Below are 16,405 nucleotides of genomic sequence, written 5' to 3' on the forward strand. Positions count from 1 at the left end.
AAAAAAAAAAAGAAGAAGTCCTGACAGATCAAAATTTTCTTTTTCACTAAGAATCATGCCTCTTTTGTGGGAAGTACAAAGTCTTAATACTGAACATAACTAATTTTCTAATGGAAATAGATTTGCCCTCCCCCACAAATATGAATAAACTAGAGATCCACTCACGCAGCAGGGACATACCCTTAAAAAAGACCACTCCTGCAAAGCTGGAAAAGAATTATGACTTGTCAGTGTCTATGCAATATGCTGTAAGCCCCAGGTGCACCATACACTGCCACAATTTCTATTGTCTGAAATTCAATAAAGTCTGCAAAGGTTGAGGAGTGAGACTGGCAGCTCCATTCACTGATGTCCCCACTTACCAATAGAAAGAACAGGCACCGAGTACACACATCCAGACGTCATCAGAGAGCTTGTGCAGAGCGGGACAGACCTCTACCTATGGCTCAGCTTCACAGCCTTCACTGTTTCTCAGACAGTAGAAAAACTGAGAACTGAAGTTGTTCAACAGCCTCTGTTCTAAAAAAATATATATATATATAAAAAAACATATATATATATATTTTTGTTTTGTTTTGTTTTGTTTTGTTTTTTAAACCAGAAGAGTTACTTCATAGCCTTTATATAGAAAGTCATAAGCAGGACTGATTGCTTTGGAAAGAGCCCAGCTTCACAGAGCTGTTGGATACATCATCAGCTTTTCTTACACAACACTCATTTCACATATTATTTATCAGCCTTTGCTTGTGGATTACATCTGACCTTCGTGCTCCATAGATACTGAAATGCATTTATTACCTCAAAAATGTCAGAGACAAATGATTTGCTTTAGAAAGAGGCAGAACTAATGGCTGGAGTATTTTCTTTGCAAATTTTGCAATAAGGACATGGAATTATTACAAAGAATATGACTCACAACATTTCATCATGCTTAAAATTGTTATTTTATTTCCCTTGGAAGGTTTGATGTATCACCAAGTGTCACATAAGTCTTGAGGTATCATATTGTTTCAAGCAGGAGTTTACTGATAATTTTGCCATTTGTTGAAATAACATCAAAAGTTCTCATAGAGAACATTTATTTATTTGTTTGGCATGAGGACAATTACAATAGCTTTTATTTTGAGAGTTTAAATTAACAGTTCTCAAAATAGTGTTTTTTATCTTCTTTTAAGCATGAATATGCACAACCACAAAATTACAAAAGATAAAATTAATAGTGATAGCTCAAGCATAAAGTAGTTTTGAAAAGGAGCATAATAGAACTCCCACTGTAGGCATCAATGTATTAGCTGTTAAATGTTTTTATTCAGTGGGAGTATTTAAGCACATACTTGGCTTCATGCATGTACAATGTTCCCCCCAACAATATAGTAGAGCAAGTGCTAAATTTAAAGCAAGTACTTCAGTCTTTTGGTTTTCAGACAATTGACTACAATGATTGTTTGGTGGAGCAACCAGATGGTAGTACTAGAAACCTCACAAAGCTTTTCCATAAATAACATTTCTATTTTAAGAAAAAATGCTTCTTGCATTGTCACAGCCAGAAACCAAGATGAGGCTTGTGTCCTTTAATCGTTATAACCTATAATTATTAACACAAAAGAGGTAGAGAAAGAGCCTGTACACATATGTTCTACCTCTACCCATTATAGCTGATAAGCCAGAAGAACAGTCAGTAGTTCACTACTCAGAGTAGTATTATCATCATCCACACTAGGATAATAAAAGTACATAAATCCTTCAGCTTTTGCTTTGATTGGAAGGAAAAAAAAAAAATAGAATAAAGAACATACACTTATCATTTTATTCTAATATCCATAGTTTATAACTATACAGACTTGTGGTTTACTAACTGAAATTTATAAAAATATGACATTCAGAAAATGTTATTTCTTCTCAAGCTCTATCATACTTTCTTAAGGCTAGGTCAACAACAGGGGAACCCAAGATGAAAGATGAATCACCTTTAAAAATATTAATCATGAATCCCAAAAAAAGAACCACGAGTCAAAACATCTGTGAAGTCACTTTAAAAATATTCAGATGATTTTATAGTCTGTTTCCCAACAGCTGCATCTGTTTCTATTTCATATAAATGCAAGTTAGACATCTATAATCTCTGGGTTCTTAACAGATGTCATGAAGTTGAGCACTTTTACATAAGCAAAAGCTAAACAAATTAATTTCAGGCCACCCAATATTTCCAAAAGGCAACAGCCTGGCACTGCCAAAGATTGTATTGCTCCTTGCAAAACTATATCCAGACACTTTAGAATTACTTTTCAATTTGTATTATTTGTGGTTTTACTTATGAATTTCATCTGTCAGGTTTTCCTTTGACCAGTGGTGAGTAATACCATCAAACACAGAGGACAAGGCTAGTTCTGGTGTGTGTTTGTGAGCAGAAATGTTTGAAAAATGCCTGCAACTTCTACAAGCAGCACCACCATAGTTGAGCATAGGGGTTGCAGTTTGCTAGAAGCCTGCATGGACTATGGAGGCATGAGTTGGAGGTGTGAGAACAATTGTTATTCCCATAATGATGAGATGTGGACAGGATGGACCAAGCTCACTGAACACCAACACAAGCCTGAAAACGCAACTGCACTCTACTTTGGCATCTCATGGCTTTACCTGCTTATATGGATCAAAGGCTTCAAATTCTTCTAGCCTAGCTAAGATTCCCCCAGAGTGTGTTGTTGTTGTTTTATTTTGTTTTGTTTTGTGTTGTTTTCTTACTAAGATATGTCTTTTTTTCAGAAGTTGTTAACCCTTGAATCTCTTCCAGCTTCTGCTCTGCGAGGCAAATACTTGGCAAATACTTGGGAAAATCCAGACAAGTATATTATTATAACAATACTAAAAACAATACAGGAGAATGTGAAGTTTTTAAGTCTAGACAGATAGAGCTTAAGTTTTTAAGTAGACAGTTCATCCATCAGTAGCAATATTGTAGCAAGAAATTGAGTATCTGCCTATGGTTTAAATATGACCTCACTGATATACTCACTGATATACACTGATCCAACAGCTTTGACCTTCAACCTTGCTCAGAATTAAAATCAGTGATTTTGTTCTCCAACTGTCAATTTTATTTTACCAAGAATTAAAGCTGTCTACCCTACAAAACTATAGCCATTAAATTTCTTATAGTTTTGATAACAAATCCTGTATCTATCAGAGAAACACTGTCCAGTGTTGCACTCATTCCATGTTCTGCACATATTTGTGTTGGTTTTATTTGATTTTATTTTTTAAATTGGTTCATTACAAATGTATAATAAAATTTGAAGGAAACACAGAACAAAAAAAAAAAAAAAAAAAACACTAAAATTATGCAACAATGAAAATATTGTGTTTCTTAATGACTGTCAATTCAGTTGTGTGGCATTTTTTTCCTTATTACTTGAAGAAGGATTTATAATCTGTGGGGTTTTTGCTTGTTTGTTTGAAAAAAAATAGCAAAAAACCTATGTCACTGTTATCATTGTTATCATCTGTACTGTTTTGGAACTGGATACATTGGACTGGGTAAATCAGCTGAATTATAAATTACAGACAAAAGCTTCAGATACGATGAAGGCAGTCCAGGGTCTTAGTTACAGGAGGGTGAATACAGCTGAGCTATAAAGTATAGTATTGCACACAATGCCATTTTGAGATTACAGAATTTAAAAAAAAAAAAAAAAGAAAAAGAAAAAGAGAGAGAGAGAGAGAGAGAGAGAGAGAAAGAAAAAAAGAAAAAGCTGTTAAAAAAAAAAAAAAAAAGAGAGAAAAAAAACCCTTTAGTAACAGAATATCCATTTACATGAGACAACCTCTTCTGGAAACAATAAAGGTGCCTCTCTGTGCAATACCCTGGATAGGTTTTCACTCAGATCAAGACCAGTTTCTATTTAAGACATTTCACTCAACTATAGATTTGGGAAAAAAAAAAAATGTAGATTGTCCTTCATGCTCTACAAAAGAGGCCCTTTCATCTACCACAGAAAGGCACAGCAGGGGTGTTTGACCTTGGGAGTGCAAAGCACACTGGCAGGTTGTTAAAAGTCCATAGATAGTATCTAAGTCATAGAAATATTTATGTCTACATATATATTGCTACTTCTCCCCCAAAATCTTACCACCTCAAAAGCTTAGATTAACATTTCCATTCCCCAAGAGGTATGGAAACAATAGAAAGCCATTTTCTCCTAGTTACCCAACTTTCATAGTTTTCTCAGTGAAATTTTAGGTACCTGAAAACTTGATCTAGCTCATTGGATTCCCTCCTGTTAATAGAGGGAGATGGAGAGATGAAAATATCAGTTTGTTTCTACTGGGAGTACAGATCTTCCCCAGCACCCATCACCAGGCTGTGCCAGCACTGCCAGGAAATCACCTTAGCCAAGCAGATCCAGCTTACAGAGAGCAGGAGGCACAGCTGTGGTGCCAGGTGTGTCCTCTCAGCAGACTGCAAAGCATTTTCCTATCTCCACTTGGCCATGTTACCCTCACATTTCTGGTTGCAAAGCTAAGTTAAAAAACAAAACAAAACAAAACAAAAAAACAACAAACAAACAAACAAAAAAAAAAAAAAAAACACACTTTCTTAACTGTACCACAAGCTGATAGCTAAAATGACTAATGTCACCTTTATTCCTCCCTGTTTCTGCCCTAGCTGTGGGATTATGCAAAGTTAGATCCATGTATAATCACAACCAGATATAGACTTTTTGGTTGACTCTATTAACAACATTTATATATATATATATATATATATATATATATTAATTTACTAAAACCAAAATTGGAGCTCGATCCTGCCTCCTAATACAAAGTTTCAAGCACAACTGAACAGTCCTCACACTATGAGTGAGAGGACTTTCCATTCACTGAAAATTAAGGATGTGCTTTAAAGCTTGACATTGTGTGATTTACAAAATTGGAATCAGACATAAATATAGACAAACATAAATCAGGTGCTTAGTGGTATAAATGCAGAATTACAGAATGGTTAAGGTTGGCAGGGACCACCCGAGGCCATCTGTTCCCAATACCCTGCTCGAGCAAGGACACCCCTAGCAGGCTGCCCAGGACTATGCACAGATCTTCAAAGAGGGAGACACCACAGCCTCACTGGGCAACCTGTGACAGTGCTCAGTCACTCGCAGAGCAGAGATATGCTTCGTGATGCTCAGATGGAACCTCCCATGCTCTAGTTTGTGCCTGTTGCCACTTGTCCCGGTTCAAGGCACCACTTAAAAGATACCAGACTCAGAAGTGTACTAGAATCACTGGCTAATGTCAGAATCCCAAATCATAACACCTAAGAACTAAAATATGACTCAGACAGAATGTGGGACCCTAAATAACACAGAACAGTGATGCTGAAAATCCATCACACAACTGCCATCTACCTAGGTAGAAATACCTAAGCTTTACAGAACTCTCTAGATCTTAAAGTTCTTCACATAACCATCTCTTAATTTCTTTTCATGTTTTTTTTTTTTTTTTTTTTTTTTTTGTGATAATAATTTCTTAACCAAATAATAATAAAAGAAAGTTTGAAATTAAATGCTTTTCTATTTACTGTACCTTTACCTTTCTTCAAGAGCCCAAGAACAAGACCTTTCAGGCTGCCTTCAGGCCAGATTTCATTGCTGCCTCTATTTGTAAGTGTACAGATTCCCTCATCCCTTATCCACAGATAACCTCAGACTAAAGACAGCTTAGAAACAGATTTTACACTTTTCAGACAAGTACTATAAATGGAAGTACATGATGCAAAAGCTGAGTAACAGCTCCCTCACCATCACCACTCTCTTCTCCACTTTGGAAGGAATTCAGTGTTGTCCCAGGCCATGTGCTCCAACCACAGCCACCAGAACAAGCTTTTCTCAGGACTTGGAGTTTGGCATCTCTTCTACTTTGTCTGCATAGCAATGGCTGTTAGAGCAGACATGTCTGCATCATTCTCTGATAGTTAGAGCCTAAATTTCACATCTGTCTTCCTTTATGTGGAATTTACTCAGCATAGATCTTGGTCTTAGGAATGCATTGAATCCAGAAAAAGAGAAGAATCAAGTTTTGAATTCATGTATCACCACTACTTGGTCTGTCTCTGGATCTAGCATCCTCATGCCTCAATTTCAACAGAAGGGTTGTGGATGCAACTGCAACTACTATCAAACCTCTAGCAGTTGGTCATCTGAATAGTTCTCCCTGCTCCGCTGACTACACTGAGTGAACCTCATGTGATCAAACAAGGAATGTAGACACCTAGCGAAACACCTTGGGATCACCTAGTGAATCCCACTGCCTGTGTCTTCGTTCCAGGTTCTCAAAGTTTTCATGTATGCTATTTCCTATTTTGGGGTTCCAGAAAGATGTCAAAAGCAAATCCTGCCATGATGCCACTATTTACCCTTTGTGCAAATTACAGGATAGGAGAATGCTCCTAATTTCCAGGCTATTTGAAATTAGGTATTAGCAGCTTTCCAGTCAGAGATGAGCCTCAGTTACCTGCATTTTTCTCATAGAAATAACTGATTGCTGAAGATATAAAAGCTCATCTGGCAAACTGACTAACCCTTACCATAGTGACTATTAACTGCTTGGACTCTCAAAACAGTTAAATAGAATAATACATGTTAACCACACATACCAAAACATAGTGCTAACTATTAGTCATTGTTCCAAGAATGTTAGTTACCCTTTCCAGACTATCGTATATATACGTGTGTGTGTATTACAGTGCACCAAACATTTATTTTTAAATAATCAAGCCACAAGACTGAGATCACAAGAAGGTTCTGGGTTAAAGTAACAAAAGTTAAAATGGAAATTCTGAGAGAGTTTCCATTACAAATTCCATGCATTTTATTTTGTTTATGAAATAACTGATTCAGTGACTGAAAAAATGGAAGATTTTCTTAAAGAGGAAGAGGGCATACCACTGATGTCTTATATTTCATATTGCCTTCACAAAACAGCTGTCAGAAACTAACAGCACTAGGAATCACAGAATCACAGAATCACAGAATTTCTAGGTTGGAAGAGACCTCAAGATCATCGAGTCTAACCTCTGACCTAACGCTAACAGTCCCCACTAAACCATATCCCTAAGCTCTACATCTAAACGTCTTTTAAAGACTTCCAGGGACGGTGACTCCACCACTTCCCTGGGCAGCCTGTTCCAATGTCTAACAACCCTTTCGGTTAAGAAGTTCTTCCTAATATCTAACCTAAAACTCCCCTGGCGCAACTTAAGCCCATTACCCCTCGTCCTGTCACCAGGCACATGGGAGAATAGACCAACCCCCACCTCACTACAGCCTCCTTTAAGGTATCTGTAAAGAGCGATAAGGTCGCCCCTGAGCCTCCTTTTCTCCAGGCTGAACAAGCCCAGCTCCCTCAGCTGCTCCTCGTAGGACTTGTTCTCCAGGCCCCTCACCAGCTTCGTCGCCCTTCTCTGCACCCGCTCAAGCACCTCGACGTCCTTCTTGTAGCGAGGGGCCCAAAACTGAACACAGTACTCGAGGTGCGGCCTCACCAGAGCCGAGTACAGGGGGATGATCACCTCCCTAGCCCTGCTGGTCACACTGTTTCTGATACAAGCCAGGATGCTGTTGGCCTTCTTGGCCACCTGAGCACACTGCTGGCCGACATTCAGCCGACTATCCACCATCACTCCCAGGTCCTTCTCTGCCTGGCAGCTCTCCAACCACTCATCTCCCAGCCTGTAGCTCTGCTTGGGGTTACTGCGCCCCAGGTGCAGGACCCGGCACTTGGCCTTGTTGAACTTCATGCAGTTGACCTCAGCCCATTGGTGCAGCCTATCCAGATCCTCCTGCAGAGCCTTCCTACCCTCAAGCAGATCGACACACGCGCATAGCTTGGTGTCATCTGCAAACTTACTGAGTTTGCCCTCGTCCACATTAAAAATAGCATGAAAGTAATGGAAAAACTAGCAGATACAGCTTCTCCTCAATGTGAAAATTTCTGTCTTGGAAAAGGCATACTACTAAAACAGTAAAGTTTCTACTAAAGCAGTAGCAATTTCAGCTTTAGATCTTTAAGGGAGATGGTCAAAACCTGGGCAGGACCAGCAGCTTCCATAGCAAGCTCCTAAATTCTTTTTACCATAGAACGAACTCGTGACTAATTGTAGACAACTAAAGTTGGATGAGACAAATCACAAACATGCTTACTGTTTCCCCAAGCAGAACACACTAGCAAGATTGAACACCTATTTTACAAAACATGAGATGTATTCAAGAAAATGTTTGTGGGATCCAAAAGAAAAAAGTATCAGCCCCCAGGAGAAACAGAGGTATGGGTGTTTCATTAAAAGGAAATATTTTATTAAAAGGCTTTTGGGTTTCTGAACAAGGTTTCAGAAGGAATAGTCAGCTTCCAGGAAAGTGATTGTGAATCAGAAGAGCAGACCTATATATACACACACATACATATATAAACATTTAGAAGAAATACAGTTAGAATCTAGATAAAATCATTCTCCTGAAAATCTCATTTTCCCTCAATTTTCCCCCATACACACTTCGGGAATAAAAGTTTAGAACAGCCTATTGGAAAGAGAGACATTGTTTTCAATATCTTTGCAACAGTGCAACAGGCAGATAAAACGCTGTACCACTTAGGAGCACTGGGCTAATAGATGTGACAGTGAAGGATTTTTATAACATAACTACATAGCTGTTACATAATCTTCTTTTTTTTTTTTTTTTTTTTTTTTTTTTTTTGTAGATGGTTAGCAGCAATAATGCTGCATTGGACAATGTGAAGTCATCTCTCAAAATAATATGATGTGACAGGCAAAGTGTATTCCGGCTCGATTTGCACTGGGGACTAGTATAGAATATTTCACTGCAGTGCAGCCATTCCTAAATTGATCTGCTTGTAAATTCCAGAAACTGGGGGGTGGGAGGAACCACGACACAAAGGCTCTGTTTTCTGAAAGCCTTGGTTCCTGGTGCTTAATGAATAGAGTACTGTAATACAGAATTGAAATTAAACATGTACTGGGAAGGGATTTGGTGGTTTCTTTATTTTTGCATCTCAATGGCACTCAGCATACAGAAAACATGATACAATTAGTTCAGCATGTGGGGGTAATCATGTCGTTACACGGCAGTGTTTAATCTAGTTGAGGCCAGTAATCTCTGGATGTTGATCTGCAGTGTCATGTGCTGCCTTGTAGCATTTCCACATGGGCGATTGGGTACTTTGCAGCATTAGAATCTGCATTTGATTTCTTGCTCTCTTATCTGACTCCCCAGGGATTCCGTAAATCCAGTGTAATTTATGACTGCCATTCTCTTTGGGCTTTGACACATACGCAGCAAAGGATTAAAATCAGGCTTCTGAAGCAGTTACCACTTGCAGCCATCTGCCCAGCCCTTTAGATGGAGATTACCATTCCCACCACACTAAATCTAAAAACCCAGTGAAGTAACTCCTAAACATCTCGAGACTGTTTGTAAAGGTACATAGATCCACTTTGAATTTAATCCTTAGATGAGAACTGCAGCAGTACAGAAGCTGGCTCATAAATCAGGCTGTGATCTTTGCCAGAGGTGGGGCAGCAACTTGAGCAGCCACCATCTGAGCCATCTGATTTTAGTCTGCTTCTTCATGTGAATGAGCTCTTGGACTTCATCAATGTTTACAAGTTAGTAAATGACAGTCCTTCCAAAAGTAATTGTTTCAAAACAACGGGGCTACTTCAGATGCTTTACAGACTATTATTTCACTGACTGCTTTACAGACTCCCAGTTTCATTGGTCATTTTTTTTAAACTTTCTGAAATTTTCACAGCCGTAAATGGGGGGTTGCTGCACATCCTCTTTTAATCCCCAGTATGATCTAGTTAAGTCACTCTCTATTCTTCGGAAAATCTCTCTTTCAGATTTTTGTGTGCAATTATGTAGCAAATTCAGACATATTATTCAGCTATTTATGCAGCCATTATTTCCAGTTTTTATCGCACAGAATGAAAAATCCAAGTAGTTGTTGATTTTAAATGATAAACTTTTATTCTGAATATACTGTTTTTGCACAAGGATTAACACAACAGTTCTAGGATTATAAACTTTTTATAACATTATTATACAAATTTTTACAAAAAATTATTTTTTCAGGCTTGTCAAGTTCCACAAAAGTGTCAAGAGAACACAATAAAAGGGAGAAAGACCTGCTTGCCTTGTAAAAAGCAATCAAGCCTTTTTTTGCAGAAACGCACACTGAGCATTTCAATAAAAGTATCCCAGAAAGCATGATCCAGATATTCCATAAAACACAAGAAGAGAAGACAGCTTTGTCAGATCACAATCGCATTTTCATGGCATCTGAACAAGACAGTACCCCTTTAGCCTCAGTGAAATTATTTCTTCAAGATGATATTTTTCTTTTAAACCATAAATGGTACAGATGCAAGCAGCTGGGAAGAGGGTGAGGCTAACTTTTCAAAATGCTTGAATTGTTTTCAGATACTTTGTTTTAATCTTTTTACAGTAGTGTACAATGAGTATTAACAATATTAACATTGTGGTATGGAAGAATAAAAAAGAAATCTGGCCTTTTTAGAGGCTTGGATATCTGGTGAAGCTAGGGTAAAATTTCAGCTAAGGAAAGAGTTATTAAGATTTCACCTTTAGTTGTCATTCTAAAAATATCAGAACATCGAAGTGCCTTGTAGGCATTAATATACTTCTTAATAACCATTGTGTTAGCATCTGAATTTTTAGGACCAGTGGGATTGAGGTTGTGTTCTGAAATTAAGCGATACTAAGCACACTTTCTGAGTTTAAATGTTAATGAGAAAAAAAAAAAAAAAAAAGTTCTTAATGTCTCTTCAGTGATACCAAAAAACTCTCAACAGCAAGTAACACTTGGGTTGCAAAGGTCACTTAAAAGGGATACTGCCTATTTGAACCCATTAAGGCCAGTTTTTAAGTTAGTAAAAGGAATATTATAGGAAAACTTACAAATGGCAGCAACACTGTGTGTTTTTTGTTTATTTTTTTGTTTTGTTTTGTTTTTGTCAAGTTAAGCAATAAAGCCTCAAGCATTAGAAACATGAAAAAGATCATACTAAAATCTTAAAGGTAGAGGACCTAAAAATCTTGTCAATCAAACCTTCTATGTCATGTTAAAAACCTGTTACAAATATGGACCACGGTCAGTGTTTTGGCAGTAATGCTGGTTGTTTAAATGAAAATTTAAAAAGAAACTTTTCATGTTAAGTCCTCAGATCACATTTTGTAGAATGCCATGCTGTAAGAACTTTAATGGTGGGTATTTGTCAGACATACATTAGGCTGCATGACTTCTGTGTAAACTAAAACAGTTCCAGCAGTTTATCTCTGTCCCTTAGTGCTATTTAAAGGATCTGAGCAAATATCGACATAGCTTATTATCTGACCTAAAAAAAATAAATAAATCTTTTTACAGCATATTATAACATGAAAATGCCTCAGTTTAAAGCCTAGGATCAATTTTATTTTCTTATAGAGAAGATGACTATTATACATTATGTGAGAGTAATTATACTCTTCTGCATAAGAATAAGTTGTTATCCATGGAAGTTATTTGTAACTCACTGGTCTTCACATTTTGAGATAGCTAATGTTCACATTGCATTTGCTTTCTGGTGTTTTGTATTTTGTAGATATATAGGTAGTGCATTTTAACAAATCTTGATTATCACTTGGATATCACTTAAATATATTCAGTAATATCACTTTAATGCATTTTAACAAATCTTGATTATCACTTGGATATCACTTAAATATATTCAGTAATAACATTTCTATATATATATTTCTTACACAAACAGAAGCCAATATTTCATTTTTACCTGTTCAAAGGTAAAGCCAGATCCTGAGTTTAATGGCTGGAAGGCTAGGTGTTTATATTGAGACTTATTTCTTCAAGTCCTACAAAGGGACAGAGGAGAGGAACAGAAAATATTTTTCTCTTTGGATAGCCCAGGAAGTCTAAGGTGTCTGCATTGCATGGGCTTCTCCCTCCTTTTTTTAATTTGAGCCCTCTAAGGGAAGTGAGATGAGAGCAAAAGCCCCAGCTGTTTTCTGTGGCAGCATGGTTTAGTGCCATCTTTCTTTCTGCCTACGGACTCTAATCGAATGATTATCTGGTAGCTTAGAGTATGGCTCACCAGTGTAAGTAAACTATTCTAACATACACATAAAATAACTTTTCCATGAAGGGTTTCTTTTGAGTAGCTTTTGGGTAGCTAAGTGAAAAATATATAGTGCTTAATATACTGACAGTCTTTCAAGAAATTAAAAGACCAAAATGTGAAGTAATGTGAATCTGAAGTAATCTTAAAGTAAAAGCTATAAGTGTACTAAGTATTGGCCTAATCCTACAAAATTTGTTCCTCCATAAGATTTCAATTTACCATGTTAAGAAAAAATACAGGATGCAATCTCAGCATTAGAAAGTCTCAAACCAATTTTTTATGAGGTGATAGCTGGTGACAGGGTGAAGAGAAGTGCAGTAATATAACTGGAAGGAAGAGCTCCAAGATTATCTTCACCCATAGTATCAAAATTACCTCACCTTCCCTGAGGAGGACCTGAAGTCATCCAACACAGTTAATTGTAATTTTAACCCCATGACTTTGCTAAAGATGTTTTTTTAAATGCTAAATTTGACCACTGAACAGAAGGTCAGCTTTTACTGTTTTCACTCATTGTATTCCCAAACAGAAGAAAATACATAGCTGGAGACAAGGTACATGAGAAAAACAACAAACCAGCTATGGGTACAACTACAGTAGAAGTCTGATCTTTTAAGCCATGCCATGGCTTTGAGTAGTATCTTCTGGTTTCATAGGATATTAATGCATGCCCAATTATTTCTTTAAGCTTTTGACATGATCAAAATTATATCAATCAATTGCCAGCATACACATACCAATGCTTTGCATTTTCTTATTTTTTAAAGAGCTAGTGTATTGTGCCATGGTAATATTTGCATATTGCAGTTGTTAGCAGAATTATACAATATCAGCAGAGTTGCACATTCATTGGTTTAGCTGTCTTGCAATACTGTTTAGTTCTGAAAACTAGAAAAAAGCGCAAATCATATTTTGCATCAACACTATGCTACACTGTAATATTGTAATTTACTGCACCAATCTGTATCACCAATGAGGTTGTATAAAAACAACTTCTAAAATTATTATTCACAATCAAGTATCAATGTGCATACATACAGATTCAAGGCTCCCCATTTGTTTAGATTTTTCCCAATCTCAGCAACCAGGTAATTTTGCTGTTAAATTTGCTATTTTCAATAATAAATAGCAATAGAATCAGTTTTAATACTATGGATGAATTTCATATAAAGCAAACAAAGGGGGAACCTGATATGAACCTTAGTGAACATATACTTTCAAAAATAAATATGTAAAATCTGATTTTTATATACTTAAAATATCTGTACACAGGTTTTCATGTGAGATTCCTATTCTGTAAAAAATCCAACTCAAACTTTTTGTTACGATAGCTAAATTTACCCTATTTTCTCAGCTTTTTCATTGCACAGTATATTCAGAGAACTCTGTTTCATAATATATTTTAATATGGTTTGATTGCAACACATTGCAATGTTCAGTTTCTCACACAATAAAAGAACCACTCATTTACCTTTTCAATGGACTATACTCTACCATCAAAGAAAACTAACTGAAAAACAGTAACATAGCATCATCATCATGCAAAATACCCTTGGAAACCAACGTTCAAATATCACAAATACATTTCTTATTCACAAGCATTTTTCTTTGAGCCTTTGAAGGACTTGACCAGCTTTATATATATCTGTATTGTGAAAAGGAGGTGAATATTACATTGAAATTAAGATTTTTCTGATAGAAAATAACACCAAGTTTAATATGAGAATTGTTTTTTAGTTAAACTCTCAAGCACCTTTTTATTTTGAGTTTCCTCCTTTCTCCTTTTTTTTAAATTAACAAGTTACCAGCTTACCAAAACATTTCAAGATACCCGTTCTGATTAACTTTGGAAGAATAAACCACTCATCATAAAGCATTTCAATCACGCTGAGCTTCTGATGAAGACTAGCTAATATCTTCATTTCACTCAAGTAGTTTGGACAAAACTGATGTTCAAAGCAGCCATTGTGGTGCTAGTAATGTATATTGGGGAGCATATTTTCTTTTTTTCTTGTATTTTATATAAATAAATGTTCATGTAAAAGAATATAAATCTTCAAGAAATTCAAAGCTTAAAAGAACATCATGTACATAAGCTATTTTCAGGGGAGCCCTTTTACATTAAGTCATCAAGATTACAACGACAAACAAATGAAAAAAAACAAACAAACAAACAAAAAAACCCACACCCTTAGATTCCCCAGTGAAGCACATACAGAATTCTGTTCAGATGGCATAGATGATGCAGCATTCACACACGTTTAAGGATCTGATACTCCAACATGCAGCCACTGCAGGTGCCTTTATGAGTCTCACAACGCGTGATAACCAGACATGAGCATTGCTGTTCTGCTGCTGTCTGAATAGCTGACCCTTTTTAAAATGAAATTGAGGCTATTGTTTTGGCCGGGTCTTGATTAAGTTATGCAGGTTTTGGTTTAGCAAGGTCATAACTGACAGTGTCTGCTGCCAGATAACAGCCAAAGCAGGACCAACTGAATTCCTACCATAGACCACAGTGATGGACTCAGACCAGAGACACCACCGCAGTCAGCTGAATCTTCCTGTTGACAAGAAAAGAAAAAATAATTTAACATTAATCACATCTAAATTTCCTGATAAGTTATCTACATTTTAAGCTTTGGTATTTTGAATTAACCTTGAGGTATCATTTTTCATCGTAAGTACATTATTTTGTGAAAAAAACAAACAAAAAAAAAAACAACAAAAAACAAACAAACAAACAACAACAACAAAACAACAACAACAACAACCAAGCACAGTCAAATAATTCTAGGAAATTCTAGGAAGTTTGTCTTATTTTTGAAACATGGAATGGCATTACTACATTAACTTCAGGGGTGGGAAAATTAAATACTTACAAGGCTTACTGCAGTCATTTATGAACTAGACAGGATTTTTACACAATGAAACAAGAAATGCTATGAAATATACCTGGGGACCCTGGTAATCCACATCTATGTTACTTAAAATTACATCAGTTTGGAGATTTGGAGTATCATTTTATTGCAAGGAAAGATGGAAAAAAAAAAATATCTTTTCAAGGTACGAAATCAAATAACAGACTGTTCATTCCCATTACATCAACACAACCACACATTAAAAAGAATATCCTCTGCAGATGAAGGTATGCTAAAAAAAAAAAAAAAAAAAAGAATACAAATCCTGTATTTGATACATATTCTGTTGGCTGTAATATCTTTTATCTAAAGTTCCAGGGAAACGTTTCAGCCATCCCTTGCATGGCTTTGTCTACCAAATCCGAGATTCATGGGTAGTTATAAAGGTTGGCAATATTTCTTCTGCTGCTTGTTTTCACTGTATCCTATACCCATATTATAAAAAGATGCTTTCCCTTTATTCACACCAAGATATTCAGAGTCTCCAAGAACAAGACAACAGTGTAGGTGGGAAGGGACTTTGGTGCCCTCAGGAACTGGGGAAGCTTCTTGAACAGGAGAAAAGTGCAGGAAGGACAGAGTACACCTTAATTTTAACACAGCCCTGCTGCTCATACAGAAATGCCAAAGGTTTCAGAGGAACACTTAAAGCAGAAAGCAGAGAAAAGCCAATGAGCATGGAACAGCTCCTCGTTCAAACTGACATGCCTCTGAGGCAAGCATAACTAATATTTAATGTGCCTCAGAAAAGCCCAGGGGAAAAATAAGCAGTACAAACAGAATAAAAAAGGGAGGCTCATTAAAATGCCTTCAATTTACCAGCACATCCTTAAGCAAATCTTTCAAGTTATTCTACACCAATTCTAGGAGCAAAAAATTAAGATAGGATAATGAAGACAAGTCATCAGTCAAGCACCTCAAAATAACACATATCACAGAGATGCAGTAGAAGGAGAATAATCAGTAGGATAGATCGTTGTCGGACTACCAGCTTGGTAAGAATGGTGGTGTAGGACATACAGCTGGATGGTGATATGTAAATGATCATAGATTGTGATAAGATACTACAGGGAAAGGAAAGCATGATGGAATCCCTGTGAGTATAACATTTTAGAGTCTAATAATAAGAAATTAATACTAGGAATACATTACTGACCACCTGATCAACGTGACAGTATAAATCATGGAACAATATATGAGATTAGAGAGGCCTTATATAGACTGCATCAATGCCTTATCAAAGAGATGTAGAGATCACATTTTTGGATAAAACAAA

The 16,405-nt window shown here is 36.5% G+C and overlaps 1 protein-coding gene across 3 annotated transcripts in view; it reads right to left on the reverse strand.

Moving 5' to 3' along the window:
- Positions 1-10,023: 10,023 nt before the first annotated feature.
- The window catches only part of CACNA2D1 (calcium voltage-gated channel auxiliary subunit alpha2delta 1), a 413,517-nt gene continuing 407,135 nt past the window's right edge, over positions 10,024-16,405 (reverse strand). For all 3 annotated transcript variants that reach the window (XM_082781189.1, XM_082781188.1, XM_082781191.1), the window contains one exon: positions 10,024-14,772. In XM_082781189.1, the coding sequence (XP_082637315.1) occupies positions 14,656-14,772 (117 nt within the window). In that variant the 3' untranslated portion in view covers positions 10,024-14,655. The remainder of the gene's footprint in view (positions 14,773-16,405) is intronic.

Source organism: Aythya marila (assembly GCF_965140915.1).
Source record: "Aythya marila genome assembly, chromosome: 1".
Taxonomy (NCBI): Eukaryota; Metazoa; Chordata; class Aves; order Anseriformes; family Anatidae; genus Aythya; species Aythya marila.